This window comes from Echeneis naucrates, chromosome 18 (genome assembly GCF_900963305.1).
Source record: "Echeneis naucrates chromosome 18, fEcheNa1.1, whole genome shotgun sequence".
NCBI classification, from domain to species: domain Eukaryota; kingdom Metazoa; phylum Chordata; class Actinopteri; order Carangiformes; family Echeneidae; genus Echeneis; species Echeneis naucrates.
In genome coordinates, this window is record NC_042528.1 from 13,370,248 (window position 1) to 13,394,547 (window position 24,300).

The 24,300-nt window shown below is 39.6% G+C and overlaps 1 protein-coding gene across 1 annotated transcript in view; it reads right to left on the minus strand.

The window, feature by feature from the left end:
- The window catches only part of adam19a (ADAM metallopeptidase domain 19a), a 173,785-nt gene that overhangs the window by 32,990 nt on the left and 116,495 nt on the right, over positions 1-24,300 (minus strand). The window contains exons 5-7 of the mRNA XM_029526173.1: positions 20,695-20,771; positions 9,515-9,698; positions 2,581-2,646 (exon numbers count right to left, since the gene is read on the minus strand). Coding sequence (XP_029382033.1) covers positions 2,581-2,646; positions 9,515-9,698; positions 20,695-20,771 — 327 coding nt within the window. The remainder of the gene's footprint in view (positions 1-2,580; positions 2,647-9,514; positions 9,699-20,694; positions 20,772-24,300) is intronic.

Sequence of the window (24,300 nt, forward strand, 5' to 3'; positions counted from 1 at the left end):
CATCAACGAGGCTGGACTGTCCATGACCATGACTCTGATTTCAAAAGTTGACTTGCTGCGTGGCAACATTTATTGACAATCTCTGTTGACCAGTGGAAAAGATTACTACCTAAAACCCCGAGCACTTCTTTAAACTCAGCCCATCTCTGGAGACGGCATCTGTGTTGTCTTTCCTGGTCTTAGTGTACATTAGACCCATACACACCAATCTGGCATAACATTATGATGAATGACAGGTGCAGGGAATCACACTGTGAACAGGTGCCATTTCATTGTAGCACCCATTAGTGGCTGGGATATACTAGGCAGTAACTCAACTTACTGTCCTCAAAGTTGATGTGTTGGAAGCAGGAAAGCATTTATAAATGTATGGATTTCAGCAAGTTTTACAATTGGCCAAATTCGGGGGTTCTATGAAAAGTGGTCCAAGGAAGGAACAGTGGTGAAGTGGTGACAGGGTTATGGGAGGCCAAGGCTTGTTGATGCACATGGGGAACGAAGGCTGGCCTGTGCCATCCGATCCAACTGACGTGCGACTGTTGCTCAAATTGCTGAAGATGTTAAGCTGCTGACTCTGATTGAAAAGTGTCAATGCGCAGTGCACTGCAGTTTAGTTGCATATGGAGCTGCATGGCTGCAGATCAGTCAGGTACCCAGGCAGACCCCTATGCACTGCCAAAAGTGCCAACTATGATCATGTGAGCATCAAAACTGGACCATGGATTCATTGAAAAAGGTAGCGTGGTCTGATAAATCACATTTTCTTTTACATCATGTGGATGGCCAGGTGCTTGTGCGTTGGTTACGTGGGGAACACATGGCACAAGAAGGCATGGTAGTGGAAGCAGAGTGATGCTTTGGGCAATGTTCTGCGTTGCATTGTTGCAAACCATGAACAATCATGGAAACAGTATTCCCTGATAACTCCACCATATTTCAACAAGAGAGGCAACAAAGCAAAAATGGCTCGGGAGTGGTTTGAAGAGCACAACAGTGGTTTGAGGCCTCCCTGGCCACCAAATTCCCCAGATCTCAATCCAATCAAGCATCTGTTGGATGTGCTGGACAAACAAGTCCAATCCATGGAGGCCCCACCACACAGCTTCCAGGACTCCACTGTGCCTGTGGCAGATACCTTATTGATTGGTTTCTTCATCCATTCACACTGTTTAATGTTCCATGCTCCATGCTCCATCCAGGTTTATTATCCTCTGCTGTCCTTGACAAAGGATTCAGACATCCCTCAGAACTGTGTGTCAGAAATGCTACTACTGGCAAGTGGTGCTGGAGTTCCATTCCACTGTATATCCTGGATACCTTCTGGTGCAACACAGACATGCAACCTACAGAGATTCCAATAACTCTGAAGTGGTTGGATGCATTAAAGGGGAGCATGAAGATCAGAGGGGAGTAGATAGTCCAGCAGACTGATATGAACTGAAACTATCAACATAAGTAAACCAAAGGAGTTGGTGTGGCCCTTCAGGACCTTGAGGACTCCTCCTGAAGGTCCACCTTGAGCTGTGCAGCTGTCTGAGATGAGAGTTGTTTGTAAAATCAAACATCTGGCCCCACATATGCCTGGATCCTTAGCCCAAGTCTGGCCCAGATAGTAAAACATCTGTCCTGATTCCATCTGCTCTCCTGCAGAATTGGCTCACAGCCAGGAATATTTGTGTGCATCAGAATTGGTCCAGATGTGGAAATCGCATCAAAAGAAGTCGTGCTATGTGTGATCTTAAGTTGAGGAACGAGGTGTATGTTGTGTGAGAAGGACGACAAATAGGAGGCCCAAGAGTTTACATTAACACGTTTCATTGAGTTTTCCTTGCACATTACAGTTATTTACCTGCACTTTTGTCCAAACTGTGATCGTACCTAACGCATTACCTTTTGAACATTTTCCTATTTTGGTACTCTGTTTCATAGTCATGACTATTTCATTCATTCATTCATTCATTCTTTCATCTTCACCCCTTATCCATTTCCGGGTCATGAGGGGTGCTGGAGCCAATCCCAGCTCACACTGGGCATTGCAGGGCTAACACAGAGACAGTAAGAGATTTAAATTTTACTTCCTTGCTGCTGTTTCTAACTTAACACTTTTTCCTTTATAGATTTTTAGCACAAAATTACAACCCAACTGTTCCTGTGTTTCCTCTTCTATCAAAGTCTATTGTCATAATTAGACCAGACTCTTCATTTGGTAACCATGTGCCATTATGATGGCATTAATGTAGCAGACAGAACCCTCAGCTGACTTTTATGGAGACATAGCATCTCATCAGCGCAGCTTAGTGTCTATTTGAAGGCCCTTTCACCTTTAAATTCCACCTGAATATGCTCCCTCATTAAGCAGACAAATCCCTCCACCTCATCTCCACATGCTTTTTCCTCACTGTCACTATTATGTCAGCTCAGAGCTCCTAGTATTACAGAGCAGCGTTAGCTGGATTGACATAATTCTTTCAGATGTGGGCCCAATCCACATCATTGTGCGTCATTTGACAGCAGGCTGATGTAAATGGATAAATATGATCTGTAATGGAGTGGGTGGAGCAGGTGGAAATGTCATCTTACCAGTGTGTTGTCTGCCACAATGTACAGCTCCATGTACTTAGTTGTACCCCAGGTATTCCTTTTAACCTGACAAAAGATAAGAGAAAAGCAAAGAACCATGGGAACATGCTAATCAATGTGTCAGTACAATTCTATACAATATTATGGTATAAACTACACATTAGGGGAATCTGTCTCTATGGGCTGTTTGACCATTAAAAGCTAAAAACTGAAAAAAGCTGAAGAACCTGGAGGGAACCCAGAACCAGACACAGGAAAAATATGCAAACTCAGAAAGGGTCCCAGAACCGTTTTGCTAAAAGGCAACAGAGCTAACCACTTGACACCAACATTGTTATCTAATTAATCACCGTGTGACAATGTCTATTCATGTTGGTATGACACTTTACAATCTACATAATCATGTACGTATGATGTGCATCATACATAATGATGTTTTTAAAGGAAATGTTGATGACTGTGCTAAAATGAAATTGTTGGCAGCCTGTTTGAACATAAATAGATATCAAACAATGATGTCATTCATGATCATGTGCTGTTGGTTCAATATATGCTCAAATAAGAGAAAATCTAGCAAAAACTGCAGTGTGGTGGACACAACAGAAAGGTGTCTTACTCGTGATATTAACTGATAAGTATTTAATGAGTGCATGTACAGACAAACACACGTGCACATTTTTCTCTATTTTTTTATATATCATTCTTGTGTTTACAGGACACAGTAATTCAAGATTCATCGTGCCGATGGGTAAAAAGTGAAGCCTTCGATTTAATAACCAGTCAAATCTAATCTGGCAGAAATATGATCAGACCAGCTAATCGAGAAAAGAAAAAAAAAATGCTTTTTCATTAGTAAAACCGGAATAGATTTTATGATGAATTCTCATCATATGAAGAAATTCTCTGTAGTAATAGACAAAGAGGTAAAAAGTCTATGGGTGACCTAATAGATCCATACTGTAAATTGCTCCATCATTCTATTGTACTTCCACTAGATCACAACCATTGGAGAAAGGCTTTATTGTGATTAAATCTCATTTATTTACATACAGGATGTTGTGAGGAAAATTCCCCTTTCACAGATTCCACCATAACTCTGAGTATCTACCAAAAGGCCTTCTCACCTATCACAGTATAAGTTTGAGAGTTTACATATGCAAAACAATAAACTAGCCTTTGGAAACCCAGAGAGAGAGAGTGAGCGGTGTTTTGGCACACATAACAAAAAAATGCACAAAAAAAAATTTGTGAGAGCATGTGAAACCATTTTGTGACCTTCTGGGTCACCCTGGCTGTAATTCCCATAAAAAAACACTACATAATGTAGAAATCCTCATGAAGCAGGGACTTATACACAGTACAGGCCAAAAGTTTGGACACACCTATTCATTCGAATGAGAAGGTGTGTCCAAACTTTTGGCCTGTACTGTACTTATTTCACAGAGGAAAATCACCACTAATGAAACACAATGATCTGAAGTCTTGGGTTCTTTGCTGGCATGGAGTTACCCGAGATAACAACTACCTAACCCTATCCCTAACCCGTAACCTGTATTCTGATTTAAACTGGTTGCAGTCTAAGTCATAACTTTAACCACTGACCAAAAAAAATGGGATTTCAAATTGGGAAATCACTGACAATCCAATTATTCTTTGTGCTTTTATGTAGTGCTCTTTCTATCCTTTTAAAATAAGCACATTGGTACTGTAGAACCCAGAACATCGGTTCACTGGTAACACGGCATTGCCTGGATCCTACCAACCAAAACTGCCTTCTCTGAAAAGCACAGAACAAATTGGTTGGGGGTCCCAATACTTTTATGAGCAGGTGGACTTGCAACTGCTGCCAGGAAAACTGTCGAAAGAACCAGCTAACATTTGTACAATAAGGTCAGTACACCTCTCCCCAGTGAAGCTCCCAGCAGCACTAAAATCTCTGGCAGGATCCTTCTCACCTCCTGGAAACGGACAGCAGTCTGTTTGTCATCTTCCACCAGACCTATATATTTTAGCACCACCTCTGTTGTCACCAGGGTGGATCTTTTGAGGAAAAAAGAAAGTCTGTCACAGAACAAAGTCTCCATTACGATTCTTTGTAGTGCCTATTCGTCCAAATGGAGGATGATGTAATGAACAGCTTGTGGTTACTGCATGTGCTTGTGGGCACAGTGAACCATTCCACAAGAGTGGAAGAATACTTTGAAGTTGAATTTGAATTTTTCTTTGAGTGCTATGTCTGGACTTAGTGTGAGTGCTGTGAATTATCCTGTTGAGCATGCACTCTCTCCTGTGTCCTTGGTCTTACTTCGATTACTGCTAGGACACTGATAACTGTTTCAAACTCCTCGGAACTGAAAGTTATCTATAAGAAACACTTCAGGCTAGAAGAGAGAGCTGTGGTATCTTGTGGTAAAGATGAATATTGAATTTGAGCTGCACTGTCTGGCTGAGCTTCCTTTCAGCTGGGAGCAAAATAATTAAACGATATAGGCAACATTATTGTTAAATGGAGCTCAAGCATTTGGAGCTCAACGGCTGACCACCAACAAAACTATTCAAATCTGCAATGTATTATATACTTTGTTCTTTCACCATCACATTTAGTCCATCTTGAAGCAACAAACTCCTCAGCAGAGCTGCCTTGTACAGGGCAAGGAGGTGGATCAGCTCAGCAGTGCCTGGTGGCTTCATCACTGTCTCCTGAAAGCCCTGAATCTATGTTGTTGAGAAGCAAGGGTGAAGGAGGACCACCCTCTTGCAGTTGACCAGACCAGATAAGAAATGTTGAGGTTCTAACTGGTCATTATTTTCAAAAATTGTTATAAATATTACATTTAAAAAAACTTACTTCATAGTAAAAGTGACTATCATATTGAATAAAGGAAAAAAAGTTCCCTTTATTAATCATTACCTAGTGGTGAAATGCTGCCATATGAGAAATAGCAGCAAAGAGGGGCAGTTGTTCTTATTTTCTCTAGGTGTGCCATTTATGACTGTGTTAGGTTGAAGGAGTTGCTTTAAAAGTGCTGTAAACATTCTGAGTCGCAGGAAAACAGATCCCAATAACCTCCTCTGTGGAAGAAAAAAGATCCATTTCTGTCTGTGTATCATGGGGCAGGAGGTGGTGCTGTTTAACGTGCTTTATTTGGGTTTTAACACTTTAATCTATCATTTCATTATGTTGTGCGTTGCAGGGTAGGTTTTTCAGACAAGCATTGCATCCCTAAAGATCATGTCACAAATAAAAAGACAGTTGTGAAATGCGGGGCAGGCCAGGCTGGAGCAGGCAGACAAAATGCAGATTTAAGGCTCTTTAGCTCTGGCTTCTTTTATAAGGGTCGATGCCAATGGTTCTGTTACACATTGAAGTCTGGTATTCCACCATGTTGCCACTGATTTGGTCCAGTGCCTTTTGTAATGGGAAGGTATAAAAAGCAATGTAGGGCTAGGTGATTCAAATTTCAATTTGTCCATTGTACTTTGGAATCGTTTAAGCCGCCTTACCAGCGAGCGTTATTTTACACAACTGTAAAATATCTCGCTTTTTCATCTGTTAACAGGCTAATGACAAACCTATGCTCTGGGGTTTCCCCACCTCACAAGAGGTGTACCACTTGTTTTAAAAGTCATTTTAAAGTCTTATGCGCTGCCACTATATTGGAGCCATTACTGTATCTGTCATGGGCACCAGACAGGGACTGTCAGTGCTCAGGAATACAAATCACTACACCTTTGTCAAGTTTGGTCAAAAACAACCATACTAGACATATATGTAAGATTTACAATCCAAACACACAATAAATGTTAAACATGGTAAACATGAACAATAATAAAATACCATTATAAAGTGCTTTACCTGCGAGTTGAAGAAAGAAGGTGAGAAGGCCATTTATATAGCTCAGAGCTTTTTCAGATATTTCTGTTGTATCTGGATACATTGATAAGGCTACACATACTGCAGGGTCCTGCAGAAGTATTGTTGCCTGACCTTTCTAATACTCATTCTTCACCATGACATGTCTGACCTCAGCACTGAAGCCTAGAGTAGTGTGATTCCATCACTTCTGGTAGTTTGCAGTTTCACAAAAGTGGAGATTTTCGCCTATCAGGAAAACATCTAAATTCATTGGTCCCCATTTATGGAAAAATTTGGTGCTCTACTTATAATAAACACCTAGACCTGGCAGTTCATAAGAGGATCTTTTTAATTTCTTTTGACTTATCCATCTGCTTCCTTTGTGGAGTTTTGTGGTTCTTCTTCTGTTTTCTTTTTGCCTTTTTTTCATCAACTATGTACTAAGGCACATTTGTTTGTTAGTTTTTTGTTTTTGGCCTTCACTAGTCTCACTTTCATAGAATCTTTGAAGTTGGTTGCATGCCAACAAAAACTTTTAAACTAATCCAAGCAGATATAGTGTTGCAGAGTTCTAACTACAACCATGACACACCAAGAAATCCACAGATGCCCTACTATCTGAGTCTCATTGTCTGGAAATCACTCATCCTCTGGGTTATGTCATCTTGCTTGGGACGCCAGCCCCAAAACAGACACTTTGGTCCAACTGCGAAAGGGGTTTAGATCTGTGATGATGCTACAGAAACTGGCAAAACTTCTTTTCTGTTGTCTGTGATGTGAGATGATGTTGGATATAGCTCTAAATTGTTATTTTCAAAGTAGATTAGTAGATCAGTAGATTATCCCTTTAGAGCCCTGCGGTCTGTCTGTAAATTTGAACTACGCGTCACTTCATCTTGATTTCAAACTATCTGTTCACACTCAGTCTTTATTAGCGCCTCATTTATTTGGGTGTTAATGAAAATTTTGCCATGAACAAATCCTTATTTACTGTGGTCCTGTGTTTTCATCCAAAATCAGACACAGGGACCCTGACTGGAGATGTGAATATGCCAAATTGTAATAATTAAAGTACTTCATGTGGCTCGTCAGTCTTTCTCTAATTGAAGATGGTGCCCCAATTTTTAGCAAGTACAAATTTAAACTGTAGTGTAATTTATGCTGCAGGGGGCACTGCTACCATGGCTTGGTTGGTTATTAACACCAATATTGCACATTGATGCTATAATGACAGCCTCTGGAGCGCTCTCTTTCACACACACACACACGCGCGCATGCACACCTACAAACACACAAATATGCACAGTAATGCCTTCACACATCACATTACCGATTTAAGAAGCAAATAGAGGCAAAAGCCTTGGGACAGTGTGAGGTCTGCTGTGTCTGGCAATTCTGCATAACTGCCTGAATTAATGTGTGGCTGTGGAGGGAATTGGAGGAGCCAAGGGGTGTGATGCAGGATGGAGCAAGAAAAAGAAATGGGGGAAAAGATGATGCTGTGGTGGAGAGCTAAGTGGGTTTTAGTGTATGAGGAGTGCTGAAAGATGAAAACAGTTTAAAGTAATTGAGAACGTAAATGGAGAAGTGATAAATAAGAGATCAAATCTGAGAAAACAAGCCAAAGAATGACTGCCCTCTGCAGTGGAAGCAGATAAAGGCAAAAGGACCCACTGAAGAGTGTCATTTATAACTGCAGATGAGCAATCTAGACTCTTGTTTAACTCTTCTCAAAGTTTTCTCTAAAGGCAAAGCCTAAGCCAACCTGAAAGGCTGAACACAGCTTTAATTGCCATCATTTCCAATTAGTTCAAAATCCATTTTCAGTCACCAACACCTATTCAATATTATGTTTCCATACGCGAAAATACCTTTCCCCTGTGGAGGCAAATGTCTTCATGCGGATGGTAATGACTTGTGAACAGCCAGTGAAAACGGCAGACACTGAACACTTAGGACACAACACAACATCAGGAGAAACCAGGCAACTGAGTGACCCAGTGAGGCTGCTGATGATTCATCTTGGAGCTAACGCCTACATGCTTACATATGAGGTTATTTGGTGGTTATTTGTAAATTGCAGTGTTGGCCAATAGGCTCATGGTCATTCTTCTGTGCCAGGACACCCCAGATTCTAGAACTGCCAGTGCCAATGCTGAGTATTAACCCCGTGCTATTTATATTGACTGGGTCAATAGTGGCCATTCTTCAGCTGTATGGTTATGTATGAGAGGTTGAGGAGACATGGGGACATGGCACACACTATTTCAGTCAACCAACTAGAACAGTGTTATCAGCATGGTGTCTGCTAGTATTTGTTGTCCCTGCAGAGGATACTGAAAGGTAACCGATAGATGTTGAATGAGGCAGATTATATAGCAGCCCCAGAATAAGTACACTTATAATGCCTGGTGAAGCTGAAATGGTGGCAGCGTTGAAAAGGTCTGATCGGTTTGGGCCATGTGAACAGGAAGCATGATGCTGTGGTGAAGCATTGAGTTTCAGGGTTGAAACCACAAGCAACAAATGTCACTAGCTGATTTCTATACACATGGATTTTATAGCTCTTGAACTCTGATATGACCAGTAGTTTATTGTGGCTCATGTTAGAAAACTTTTGATACAGATGCTGCTCTTTTAATGATATTAATGGGACATTATTAAAATAATGACTGACACATTTCCTGTCACCCCATTCCAGGATGTGTGAAACAAGTAATCAATGTAATCAGTATCACAGTCTGTCATAACTGTCAGATGAATGAGCTGCAGGGGATAAAAAAAAATCTGTACTAAAAATCATTTTTCAAACTGAACAGCCTGCAGATCTTTAGTGGAATATTCTCATTACATTATCATTGAAAACCACTGCACACAAAACCAAAAGGAAAAAGGAACAAATGGTACAAGTCTATTTTAGCGTACTAAAACATGTTTTATTTCAATTTATTTCAAATGTTTTGGAACATATGTGAGAAAATAGAACTGCAAGTATTTAATCTTTTATAAAACGTAGCGATGTTGTATTTCCTGACATAGTCAACTAACTTGCTGGTAAAGAGTTAGGGTTAGACTTACCCTCAAATGAAATGGTCTGAGCAGGTTAGAGATGTGGTTGGACTGCGCAGTGTGATGGCTGTGCCCACAGTTTCCACCTCGAATTGGCAGTTCTTCGGTATTTAACAGAGAATGGTGAAGAGGATCCACACCACTGATTGGCTGCAGGTAGTAGGTGCCATTGGAATTAACAGATATCAAGCCCCTGTGATAAGGAAAAAAAAAAAAGAATGAATTGCTGATGAGCTCATGGAAGACACCACCATGAGATTATGGAGGTGTCTATGGTAGGTTTTATTAATTAAACAACTATCTATGAATTGTTGTTGCTATTGCTCCCTGGGAACACCCACCAAATGCATTTGAAAATGGTGATTCCTTGGAAAGAGACCAATATTTAAAAACAACTTAAAGGCTGCTGTGAAATGACCTCAAGCATGTTAGAAGCAGCCATGATAAAAGCCGGTCCAATTCTCTGGATGCTAAGGAAAGGTGCTTCAGTACATCCTTTCCTATTGCCTTTTGCAACAATGGACCATCCTTAATGAAAGCAAAGCATATAATTGCAGCCTAGAATATAAAGTAAGACACTAACCCATGTTAATAACAAATATTTCTGGTTAAGTAGTGGTCAGAAGTTTATATACACTCATCAATTTTGGCCTTTTAATGGTTAATTCGAAGTGTTCTTTTTCCAGGGTGGAAAAAGTAAATGTACATTTTCAATGATTTTTAAAAACATGAATTGGTTGCACAAGCTAAAATTTGTTTTGGATTTTCTGTAATCCACAATGGTTCAGAGTTTAGTTTTCAACAGCAGGAGCAAAGGCCAAAATCTATGACTGTAATGCAATTTCTCTGCACACCAAATTTTCAGTCAAGCAAAAACTTCTGAGAACAGAATAATTTTCCGTTGGTGATATTTTGGTTCCTCTCTGGGAACCATCACCTTATCGTGGTGAAGAGGTTTGTGTGCTCCAGTGAACCTAAGAAGTGTTTTGCCGGGAGCCATGTGTTCCTGGTAGGGACTCCCAAGGCAAATTGGTCTCAGGCCAGGGACCAGACAAAGGATGGTTCTATAGACCACGAGTGAAGAACTTCAAGTATCTCCTGAGTGAGGGAATTCTGGAGTGCGAGATTGGCCAGAGACTTGGAGCAGCTGGTGCAGTCACGGTACTTGAGTGAGGTGCAGCTGGCACTTCCAACTAGGAGGTGAACTTGGGCAAGACGCAGGATCAGGTGGAGAGATTATAGGTCCTCACTGGCCTGGAAACGCCTCAGGACTCCCCTGTCAGTTAGCAGGTTTTCGGGGAAAGCTTCAGCGAAACTTGCTAAAGCTGTTATCCCCTGATCCAACTGCAGATAAGTGGTTGAAGTAAGATGGATTGATGAATATTTTGGTATTAAATTGATATTTTTTCTTGGGGGAACATAATTAGTGCAATATAACCCAATCCTGGAACTTCTACAGCTAGTGATTTTTCCTACCAAAAAGATCTAGTGGATCAAGTGCATCACTGAAACAACTGGTCTGTGCAGGTCTCACAAACACATCACATGTTACACTGACCAAATGTGGACAAATCATGTTTGGGTTTGATTACTTGTTTTTGCTCAACCTTCATATTATGTTTAGATTTACACCAGCAACCAGAGAGACAGGGAGATGAAGATTAGAGCTAGTCACTCTCCCTTACTTTCAGACTCTGTGACATCGACATGCAATGAACACTGGTTCTGGTACCAGCAAGACTCTCCCTTTGCTCAGACAAGTAAGCATTAAACACCTGTATGCTTCACATAAAGTGCTTGTTGGAAAGTTGAACAGCATCTGGACCCTGCGCTTGCACTAATGAAATAAGTGGGAGGGAATTCTGGAACATTAGCCCCAATGTAACACAGAGAAAGGTCATGTTTGAGGAGGTAAAGATAGGTAAAGCTTCTCTTTCAAACTCTTTGATTAACACAACTACAACATTTTTTTCATCATTATCCATTATTCCAGATTTTATGATTTATCTGGTCACTGGCTCTTCTCCATCCTCCAAATTTGAGTGTAGATAATTTAGAAGAGGTATTTCTATTTCTTTTACATATGGTTAGGCAGCATTTGGTACAAAGTAGTTCTATTCAAGCAAAATGGCAAGTGGTTAGCAGCACAGTATTACAGCAAGGCTCCTGAAAAGTAACTGACTGATCTTGCATGAGGCAGATTTCATAGCAGCCCCCAAGTATCTGAAGCTCGGATCACAGTTTGGGTAGAATTGAGACAACCTGGTGGAGCTGTGGATCCACAACATGAATAATGAGTTTTAGCTCACAATTCTTACATTCTTTACATTTAAACTTGATAGTATTTTTACTTGATAAAGTATGATTAATAGATATATAAAATTCCTCTTAACGCCTTAACAACTATCACTGGATGAGTTTGATATAGAGAAAACTACCAAGAGCAGTTCCAGAATTATGTGTCCTTTTCCTATGATCTCAGCAGCTTGGTGGATATTTATTCATAATGGACGTCATGGATGAGAATGTCCTCCGAAAGAGTAAATCAGACAGACTCCAGGCTGCAAGACTTCCAAATATGTAATAAATATTTTTGCTAAAGGATGATTCCTGATTGAAAAAAATCCAGGAACTATGTGCGAAAGAACAGACTTGCATTTTGTTTTTTCCCCTTTGTTTATACAGGGGTGGCTATGATTTAAAGTTACTTTCAGACCATTCCATTTTTTTCATACCTTTGTGTTGTTCCTAATATTTTGAAATGTTTCTCCAAGTATTCAAAATCAGAGCTGACTTTGAAAGAGTTGGTTAATTGAAGTTTATCTTTATCTGAACAGGAATTTAGCTCATTCTTTTGAACAATAATGATGAAAAATCTGCTCCAAAGCCTCTAATGCTCTTAAGATCTTCACTATAATAAACTCTGACCAACTTCTCTTCAGTGTGAGATAGGAAAAATACAGGACTGAGCCCAGAGATTTTGGATATACAATCTGCTGACTGCTTTTGAATGAGACACTCTGATTGGCTGTGACATCAACCACTGGAGCTAATAGGAGTGTCAGATGTAGAGACTTGAGTCTAAACTGTCAAAGATGATGAATAAACACACAGAAGAAGTTAAGGTTAAAGCTGTGTCCAATCTGTTATGCAGTAAATTTACGTATTTCTTGTGAGGCGTCAAGTGATCAAGTCAAGTGATTTCAATATGTTTAAGTTATTACAAGCATTTGGAACACATTTTCATGATGATCCCAATAATGATTGTTGTGAATTGCAGTTATTTACATTCACTTTAGATGTCTATTATCAACGCTTTTGCTGAAGCAGCTGACAAAGATCAGAGGTGGCCAAATCAGGGATTGGAACTCCAAGAAATGTCCTGGTATTTCTCACAAAAATCATGTGCAACTGAAAAGTGTATTTGCCTCACATGCCTTCCTGAGGACCACAGCTCTCCCATGGCCCCCAGTTTGAAAGGTTGGGAGGTAATGTTTTAAGATACAGATCACATGTTGATACTGGGTAGAAGTAGGATCGGATGAAAAAGATTCTTTTGGCTAAAAAAGACCTAGAACAATCTTTGATCTGTGCAGGAGAATGGCTGAAGTATAAGGATGCAATGTATCAGTCATAATAGATAGATAGATAGATAGATACTTTATTTATCCCAGACTGGGAAATTGCAATGTAACAGCAGCATTACACATAGGGAATTAAATATATAAAAATATATGCAATAGGAATAAAAAATATATACAGTAAAGTAAAGTGCACATTGACTGTGAGTATGACCAGAGTTATTTAGCTGTTATTTTACAGTGTGATGGCATGTGGCAGGAAAGATTTCCTGTATCTGTTTCTTCGACAACGGAGCTGTAGCAGCCTGTGGGAGAAGTTGCTCCGCTGTCATCAATGTCACCAACATTCACATAATGTTGAAGTTTAGAAGTATATTATATATTTAGAATATATCTATTTATATATAATATTATATATATATTATAATAAGATATATATAATCTATATATTTAGAAGTATATTAATCTTTTCAGAAAAGTCAGAGTGATGAACAAGACATGTTGCCCAAGAAAACACAGAACAGTGAAAAGGCAATTTAAAGCAGAGTCATTCTGCAGAAGTGACTGTCGGATAGTGTATGTGTGTGTGACTGAGGAAGAGAGGGAACCTCTTGTTCCTTCCAGCCAGACTCTCAGACATGTACTTGTACCTCCAATCCTGTGAAGACTGCCTCCTGATTGCATTTCCCCACTAAACACTCAGACATAAGACTACTTCAAGATCCAGCTGAGCTCTGACCTCCTCATATTCAAGCTCATGTATTCTTTTTCAAACAAGGCACTTTCTGCATCTGCAATCATTTTGATACTTTGATACTTTCATTTCTAGCAAAATTCTAGCTCTGTCGGCCAATCAGAAAAGTGTCTCTCTTATGTTTGATTGACTGTTTTTCAGGTTATCAAAAAAAAAAGAAAAAAAAGAAAGAAAATATAAATAAATAAATAAAAATAAAAATCTATATATATTGCTCATTATTGGATTCATGCTTTGGCTATTTTCTCTGCACTGAGACCCTTGATATGTTCACTGTATTAATATAAAACCAAGACCTGATTAAAATCAGAAACGACACAGAGGTCTCCCTCTACAGTGTATATAATTGACTTTCTATTAAACACACTACTTTTACAGTGTAGTAAACTTTGTATTAGTGAATATGTAGCACAGCTGCCTTTGAATAGATAATACTGACCTTATAGTTGTTTTACTTACTGCAGAATTTCAAATGAAAACTGCATTGTACTGAACTCTTCTGCAGGTTTTTGTTCTCCTGCCAACTAAATCTTCCCTCATTAGTGAGAAAAGTTTCTGTGGCCTTCTCTCACGACCATGATATCCTTTGTTAATCTAGGAACAGTGACGTAAAGAGGGTTTGCAGAGCCGCCCGACTCCATGATCCACGTAGATCACGGACCTTTCAGCTTCTGGCTAGAACTGATCTGCATCACAATGAGACGTATGGAGGGCAAGACGTGCCTTTGTGATTTCTTTTGCTGTTTCAACTTAACACTCCAAGGCACTCTCAAAGAAAAAAAACTAAAAACTCTTCACCTTACTTTAAGTAAGCTGAATGCACTCTTTAAATTGACTATAGAGCCACTGATCATCTGTGACTTGCATCGCTGTTAATAGTGTTGCTGTTAGATGTATAATTAGCAGTATTTAAACAGTAAATCTCCTTCCAATGTTCTCACGATCAAAACAACTCAATTTTGTCTCATTTTCGCAACCATTAAACTTTGAGTTGATCTCTACTGGTTTTACTACTTTAGCATCCATGCCAATGTAAATGACTCCTGGAAGTATTAGAGGAGCGATGATTACATTGTTTTAAATGGAAGGTTCGACTTTTGCACATGAAAGGCACACAAATAAGCCTTTCAGGGAAAGATTACAAAATTCACAATTACTTGAAATACTCCTGGTTTGGAACTATAGATTTTGGGAAGACAAGGTTACAGTGCTGTTCAATACAATTATGAAAACAGCAGAAAAGGGATCTTTATCAAAAAGGATTCCTCCCTCCAGTAGTCTAAGACTCTGAAATGGAAATGTTCTTGCTGCTTGTGGCCCAAAACCTTTGAAAGGTACTATTTTGGTTTTTCCTTTAATTTGTCTTCCATCTGTAGTTTGGAAGTTTTAACAGTAAAGCCAGTGGAGAGCTATGGTAAGTGCTAAATCTATAATTGCTAATATACAATTTGAGTTCTACGCACATTAGTGTGGTTGGTAAGGCCAGAAAAGTGCCATCTAATTGAAGACCATGTAGTTGACTAATTGCATTTAATAATTCTGTCGTTTCTTTTATATTAATATTAATAAAAGAGTGTTAATATACAGACAGACAAATTGTGAGAAATCTGTCTATCCATTTCTGCCCTGGCCTTGGAAAATAATGACTCATGCAGGCTCTGCTCGCTCTGGTTCAATATGCATTTGAAGCCTGTATGGAAACAATTTCACTTTCTCTGTGAACATTTTGTCAGAGTTTTTATTTATTTCCCAGCAAACACAATAGGCACAAAGAGAACCAAATAGCTTTTTGTAAAGGAGTTCTGCTGGTTATTCTGCCCATGCACATTACATATAGGCACGTCTGAGCCCTGACCCACGCTTTGTTAGAAAATACTGAATTTTTATTCATTTTTTGTGAGTCATCTTGAGTCACTAGAGATCACTTTGTTATAGCACCAAGTTGCCATCAGGAAGAATCCACATGGACAATGATAGTGATGCTTCATACAGGACTGCTACTGGAGAAAAATAAAGTCTATCAAGTCCTTTCTTTACCCCTAGTTTGTGATACTGCATGTGTCATGATGTTTACGGTTAAATAAAAATTTCTCTCATCAGTTCACTCGCAACAGTCCTTGGTGAAAAAGTCAAAACTGAATTTTGTGGAAAGAGGTGGAATATTGGAATGAAATAAGTATTTCATTTTAAAAGTTTAAATTTTAAAGTTTTTAACATTGCAATTTCCCAGTCTGGGATAAATAAAGTATCTATCTATCTATCTAATCATCCAACTGAGAGAGCAGATCCAGACAGAACGAAGGAAGGAAGCTGCTAATACTGCAGAGCTCAGCGATAGGATTGGGCTGAGAGTCACTGAAAGTTCAAGAGCTCAGCAGGCTCCATCAATTTGACATGAGGAAGTGTGAAAACACAAACAAACCCAGGAATCTGCTGTAGGTTGGACCATTACTATGGCAACAGGGAATGATTTCATTGAGAGGTTACCAAGACCACAATGGTTCCTTAAACTGAGCTTTAGAATCCCTGCATTGATTAATCTATGTATTCATTTAATCTTAAATTAAGCCCACAAAAGCATATAAACTTCTACAATCAGTTTTGCATGTTTTATCTGCTTAAACTAGAGACTCAGCTCTCAGCTCCAAATGTGTAACACAGTTGATTCACGCACAGACAAAGTCATGTCAGATTTGGATCAGTGTAACACTTCCACTGTAGCTTTGTGGCTTTGCTTCTGTGTGTTTTTCCATTAAGTCACATCTTCCATCTTTGATAATGAGAGGAGGAAGAGGAGAAATTGATATGAATTTATTATAGTGACAGAATAAAGACAAGGAAATGCAGACAATAGGATATTTGGAGCATTAAAGGCATTGGAGCTGATTTTTTTCAGAATCACTGAACCCAAACATATGTGTGGAATTTGTGTCCAACTTTTCTTTGATTATTATGGCCTACAGTATTTTTTATTAAATAAGGAAAAAATTCCAGATCTGTTTTTTCAAGGTAATTCTGATTGGTGGACCACTTGCATTTTTTTTCACTAAACATTTCACAATTTAAAAAGAATAGTTTTTACAACTTCATAAGGAAAAACCCAAAAATATGAAAAGTGGAAAATCCTAAATCTGGCAATAAAATGGTTAATGGGATGACTGTACAGCTCTGTATTGATGCACTTTACCAGATTATAATGTGAACCTAATTAGCTAATTTCCATGTGCAGTCCTTTGGCAGAAACAAGTGATTTTGTCCAGTTTGAGGAACAACTCTGTATCTCACAAAGACTAAAGAAAACGTTAAAGACACAACCGCCTTCAAATTCTTATTCGAGATTCCTAACATATTTGAGAACACACACTGTAACATTGAGATTTTTCTAATTGTAGCTCTACAGCATTACAGCATTTCTTGCTGCTCTATTGGCTTCTTTTAATGTAACATTTCTAGACTCCAATAGCTTCCATTGAGGCAGGGTCACGCATGCCATTTTCATTTATAGTTCTTAACTGCACTCTTACATTATACTTTTTCCTCACAGAGCTGATTACACAACTGAAGCTGTTACAGACATAGTCAAAAATATCAGAAGATGGCAAATCATTTCAGTTCAAGTTCAGGTTAAATTATGATCTGATAAGACAATGATTCAGTTATAATCAAATCAGTTGTCAAATCAAGTTATACACTGAAGAACTGTGTGGGTCTTGTTGTAGGAATGTAATTGGCCTACGTGAAAATGCATTTTTTTTATATATAATTCTTGGCTGAAATGACACTCGTTGAGGACCCCGGTGAGTTGATATCATAAAGTATCGTCTGCTGAAGGGGGCCCAGCACCTGTGATGTTTGCTTGGACAAGATCATTAATTATCATCATTCATTAATCATTAATCCCAATATATTCTACTGTGTTACCTGCACCATAAACCAAACATTCACATTTCCCATTAGGTTTTTCTGATCTGAACGACTAGTTTCCAGGCGCAGTCAATTCACTAGTGGGAGTTGGATTTTTCAGCTATGATTTCACTTAACAGCAGACCAGATTAAAGCCAGATAAGACATGGGTTAGCCTACCACTTTTTGCTGTAAGGCTTCTGATGTTGAAATGCTTCAGGCCGCAGAGGACCTTTGCATGATTGACAGCTGGGAAAATTTTCAATAACCTCTGACACATTCCACTGATCTGGGCTTTATGGCAGACAAAGTCTCTCCTCAATCAGGGTTTGTAAAAAAGCAGCTACAGCACTCTGAGACTGTGAGAAACCAGCTTCTCTGGTCTGATGAAACCAAGACTAAATATATTATTCATGCAAAGATGCAATGTTACTGTGTCGAGATAACACAATAATAAGTGGCAATGATTACATGTGGATAGGTTTTGCTTGGCTCTTAAATGTATATATATCTATATATAGATATATATGTTATTTTATAAATATGTCCATAAATATGTCCTTTGTCAACTTTTGGAAACTTCATGTATTTATAGCACAGTTTGCTTTTCAGATTTAGAGCAAACTTGTACCGTCATCTCACATTTGAATGACTGAATGACTGGACATTTAGAAAGCATTTACATTCTGCTGGCTAGCACATCTCTATTCTCCCCAGTGTCTGCTCTGTTGTCTACAAAGCTGCTGTAGACAAGCAGCATCTGTTTCCCTTCCCCGATCAGGACAGGAGGACTGAGAAGGGTTGACGGACATGTTGGCGCATTAATTAGAAAAATGTAAAAACTTCCTACAACTCGATGAAAAACTTCTTCAACCTTGAATCTGTTTTGATTTACTGAACAAGCTTTTGAATTAAATTCCTACTAAAAGCCCCACTGAGCTGTAATTTGATGTCTCTTTCACTGGATCAAATCGATTAATATATTTTTTGGGACACACGTCCTGAGGACACGTTGCATTTTTGCCAGGAGGAAGCTTCAATCCAAGTCTTCTGTGTGCTCCACATTAAAATCTGACTGAGGCTGTGAACATTTAAGACTTTCAAAACTGCTGCCTGGATCCCAAAAGAGGATCAAATTAGTCATTTCCATGACTACCTGAAGAAGAGGTTGAACGGCGTGAGTCTCAACTTTCTGTTGCTTAAACTCTGTCAAAATGTATTGAGGGCAGTTTCCAGGGTCAGTGCAATCAAGACTTTTATAGACATTAGAAGAAACAAAGAGAATCTGTGTCATCAGGCGGGGAGTAAACTGCGCTCGCATTAGATAAAGAAGTTCTTGGATGTCCCCGACAGTGACAGCTCACTTTTAATGCCATTCATGGATATATGCAGAACAGCCTTCACAGATTATCACTTAAAGCTGGCTACCATATTGACAGACTAAGTTATCCTGCTTATGTAAACAAGTATGTCTCATCCATCCATCCATCCATCCCCTACATGAAACCACCATGCCCAGAGAGCCTCTCAACATGATAGCTGTGTCCCAATTCAGTGGCTGGATCCTTCAGAAGATGTGGTCTAGAAGGTGTGAAGGTGTGGCTCTGACCAGTGATCCTGAACAGTGAACCAATGCGACAAAACGAAAGGTAACTCTTGTAAGGAGCAGTGGTAAGCACTGTCGAGGGGGGGTTCCTCCCACAGTCCAAGGATATGCACCTTTAATTGACTCTAAACTGCCCATAAGTGTGAGTGTGAGCACGAGTGGTTTCATGTCTCTATATGCCGGTCCTTTTTCTCTTCTCTTCATCTCTTTAGCTCTATGTGAATATGAGGAGCTAAGGAGCTTTTCTCCTCACATTTTCTTTGAGTGTGGCTGCAGTACCTGAATTCCCTTCCTTCAGCTTACCCTCGAATAGATGTAGCCTTCAGACCTAGTTCATTATCTTGAAACAGAAAATCAATACAAACAATGAACATATATGCAAAAAAAACTCCACTAAATGTTCTCATTCTTTTTCAGAAAGGCCTCAGGCCAGGAAGTGAAACCGCGTCCTAGTTGTTACAGAGCAACAGTGCTAACCATTATGTCACCGTGCTGCCCACAAGAATCCAGTGAAGACAAAACCCATTAAAACTCATACACTCACACTATGTTCAATTCCACTCCTACCATTTTCATAACATCTGAGTTTAAAACAAGGTCAAGCCCATTCGTTAACCTCTGATGTATTTCATCAGAATATGATTGAGGTTGACAGATTTTTTTGAGTTATGTTATATTCTTTTCCACATATTATCAGTAGCAATAATAAAAGCATAATTAAAGATTTGGAGACAGTTCACTTCTGTTAAAAATAGTCTCACAAAAACAGTTTTAGCGGATTTCTTTTTCTCTGTTGTGTTTTTCCCTGATTCCCCTAGTAACGCAGCTCATAAGGGAAGCTCATGAGAACAGAGGAAAACATTGCTGTGCTGTGGTTGAGTTCTAGAGAACCTGCTGGTTATTGCCCACTTCTGGTAAATAGAACATGCATCAAATATTCCTCGTCATCACATGAAGAAATTATAGGAAAGTAGGTGGAACAATGTTATTTGTAGGGAAAAATAAGACGTTATCACATGAGATGCATGATTCAAATTGTTGATCCTGATTCTACACTAACAAAATCTTTGTATAATCCCACACTTGGAAATAATATCCAAAGTACTCCCAGTTTAACAAACTCCTTTTTCACACCTGACCTGTTGCCTGACATTTGCTCAACCTTAACCTAATGCCGATTTAACCATGAAATAATGTATAAATTGACACATTGTTGTGATTTGGTGTGAGCTCTGCAGCAAATCAAACACAAAAGACTGTACTGTGACTTTTCTTTCCCTGCTGTGTCATGGAAGATGATGCATCAGTCAAATATGTGGATTCATATTCATAGACTTGACTGTACCTGAACCCTGAGCACGTGCTGAGAGCGACCCAGGACTCTGGATGTCCTCTCACATGGCCGTGGTAGAAGCAGTGATCCTGGAAAAGGAAAGAATTGAATATTTAAAAATTTTTTGGAGGAAGAGCTGTGATAATGTTTATGCAGACATAGCTCTGGTGAAGCCAACAATCAGTCACACAGCTATAGCTAGTCAGTGCTGGTAGTGTTCTTAAAAAAAGTTGAACACTGCAGCTGGCACAACCACAGCCTATAGTCTATACAACATACACACACTCACACACAATACACATGTGACCACAACCTTGAGATGCACACTGAGAAGGGCAGTGGTGAATTTTGCTCACTTTCTAAGAAAAAAGCTGAGGAAAATGTCTTTAATTTTTTAAAACCCTCAAAAACCAGACAAGCTGTCAGGCCACCAGACTCACATGCTATGTCTCAGCATACAAGCCTGAAAGTTCATAAGACAGAGACAGTGAACGCAGACATTGTGTCCTGAACCAACGGCTGGTGAGCGGCAGGACCTATCACAATGTTTAAATTATGCCTTGTCAGTTTTTGACAATTGATAAGTCCCTGGCAGCTCATCCAAGCGTAAAATTAGCTCTTTCATTTGAACAGTAGCAGCAGCAGCAGTGAGAACTCTGATAAAGCCAATATCTAGATCAGCTTTCAGTGAGGACACTGTCTGCCTGCTCCCAGTAACTAGTTTGCTTACATGCACAGGATACGATGCTAACCCATTTCAGGTGTGTGGGGATTGACTGTGCAGAAAACCAGAGACAGGATCCCGTCTGCAGAATGGAAGCTTGACCAGAGCATCCACCATGTTTGTAGGAGGGTGAACACGGTTCAACCAAGCTGAGGCTTTTCTGCTCTTTGAGTGCTCTTCCTATTAATTCACATATATTTACTGCAGTACTGCATATATGAATTCAATGGAGTTGTCTCTGGAAGCCACAGCATATAGTTCACATATTCACACTACAGGCTATTCTAAACTACAGACCTATGACCCTCATTCTTCATGCATGAGGTCATTGTCATGATCCAATGTGAATTTCTTTTTTTCCCTTGGACAGCTCACCCACACAGTCTCTGTCTGTCTTCATCCTTTACTCTGTGGCCTCTTGAAAACACATGGAAACTGACAAAACAGCAACAAATTCAAAGATTATCTTCATCAGTGTGACAATGTGTGTGCTGCAAATACAGACAAAACAGCAGGCAAAGTGTTTCCTACAGACAAAAATATTATCAGGAGGGGCCGTTGTAGCTCTTCAGGAAGGCATAGTCATAACCACAGGGTTCCTGGGTTTGAGTACAAGCTAGACTTTTGAATTCCCTCTTTCTTTCTCTCACTTGCAGAATATCCAGCCTACATAAATATAGGAATTTAAACAAAATGCTTTTAACTTCAAAATTCATATTCCGTTGAATAACATGTTGTGAGTATTTGCAGTTTTTTAAATAAAATTAATGGAGGTATTTTGTCTGCTTGAGTGTGTATTCTTTTCTTGCTCCAAATAAGCTTCATACATCTGTCTCCTTAAATTAGAGGTAAATAGTCAGGTGTTACTTGAAGCTGTTCATAGTGTATTACCAGTTCAACTACATTCATTAGCAGGTAGAAACTGTTCAAGTCTACTTTCCAACCTCCACCTCCAACAAGTAATCAATGACAAAACCTTTGTTCAACGTCGAGACTCATTCATTCATTCTACCGCTTATCCATTTCCAGGTTGTGGGGAGTGCTGGAGCCAGTGGTCTCAGTCTCTACTTTCATGTGTTCTTCAATATGATGTTCCATTTTTTTATTATGATTCCATTTAGAGAATGATTAGGAGGTGTAACTGCATTGTGACTGACAGACGGTACCATCCAATCAGGATAGGATACAGAGTTGGGCAGCTCCAGCCGCCACTCCTCCTCAGCCCCACTCTCTAAGAACTCAAGGCTTCAAGGAAGCAGCTGACAAACCAACTGGTGACATCACAGAAGAGGGATAGTAGGGTCGACCAAGTTATAAACAACAAGGATTTAGCCAGAGGAACCGCATCATGGCCACAAACCCGCTGGTACACAATATATCTGATATTTATGTGGAGAGGAATAAGGACATGCCTGGTAAGTGAAAACCTTTGTTGGCAAGGAATCATAATAATTGTGAGGGATTTTAATAACTTACTAAGATTTTTTTTCTTGAGAGGTTTCCAGTCCTCCAGTCTATATTAAAACCTTACAGTAGTCTGTCAGCCTTATCATGTGGGGTGAGATAGGATTCTGAGCTGATGGATTTAGATGAGCCTCAGATATCAGGAAACACCCGATTATTCAAAGTATTTATGTTGTTCCTTTTGCTACATACATCCTTTTTACATTTTATAAACCTCTTAAAAGGAGCTTTAGATGGCGCAGTGTCACTATTTGACAAGAAAGACTCCTTGATTTCTCTGGGTTTCCTGGGTTTGATGATCATTGTGTCACATCTCACTGCTGCACAAACTGTCTCAGGTGTCTATGCTTTCCTTTTTCTTGATAAGGTCAGGTTGATTTTCAATCACACTCTTTTAAGTTTCTTGGCCAGTGATAGTATCACAGGCTTGTCCTTGTAACTCTGGAGTATTACAATTATCCATGTGTCTGCTTTCATGAAACTTCACTCATTCTATTTCAGTATTCTTCCCCTTCAGGAGCAACTTGTTCCTGATTGTTTTTTCTCCGATCCTCAGGGACACCATCAGCGAAGAGATCACTGTGGTCATTGATTTTCCAAAGGGCCCATTTTTTCACAGATCAGCTTTTGCAGATCCTCTTCCTCTTGCTGTTGTTTGTTATTCCTCTCTATTTTCTCCTAAATCTTGACTTAACAACTCCCTGTAACAGGGTTCTGGTATCTCTAGACGTGTGCAGGCCACTTTTATATACACCCTGTAAGATAACCTCCACATGAGATCTTAAGATTCTGTTTCAGGAGCTGCCTGCTAACTTCTTTTGTTGTGCCATCATTACAGTAGGAGTCGGCATTGTCACCAGCATATTTGTGCCCTTCAGTGTAAACACTCAGCTGCATCACAGTCAATGGCTTTGGTTTACAGAACAGTAGAGGAGAGTACTGTGGGAGAAAGACAAGGTTCAAAGACCTTGTCTCTGTTTGTGCGTCAATATGAGAGTCAGGTCATCAGCACCTACTCTGGCACCTAGCAAGTCAAAACAATAAGTAGAAGACATCTGGGTGCTAAGAAAGAGAACTACACCACACATACACACACAGAGCTGCACACTGACTATAGGTGAAGGTCAAGATAAGGGTGACAACACACGTTACCTGTCTTAGGTATAAGAAGCATGTCACATGTTTATCTCGGAGGTTCTGTCTCTGACTACGTTGTTAGTAGGGCTGATGTGAATAAAGAGATTCCCCATCTGACACCTGTGTCCGGACAACCTGATTTCCTCCTTTCCACTTCTTTCCGCCACAACATAATTGGTGACCCTGACGTGATCGAGTTTGTATCCTTGGCTGGGAGGGAGGCCGCCGCATCCCGCACCAAACAAAGCTGCAGCACAAGGCAGGTTAAATTAAACCTACACTAGTATACTCGC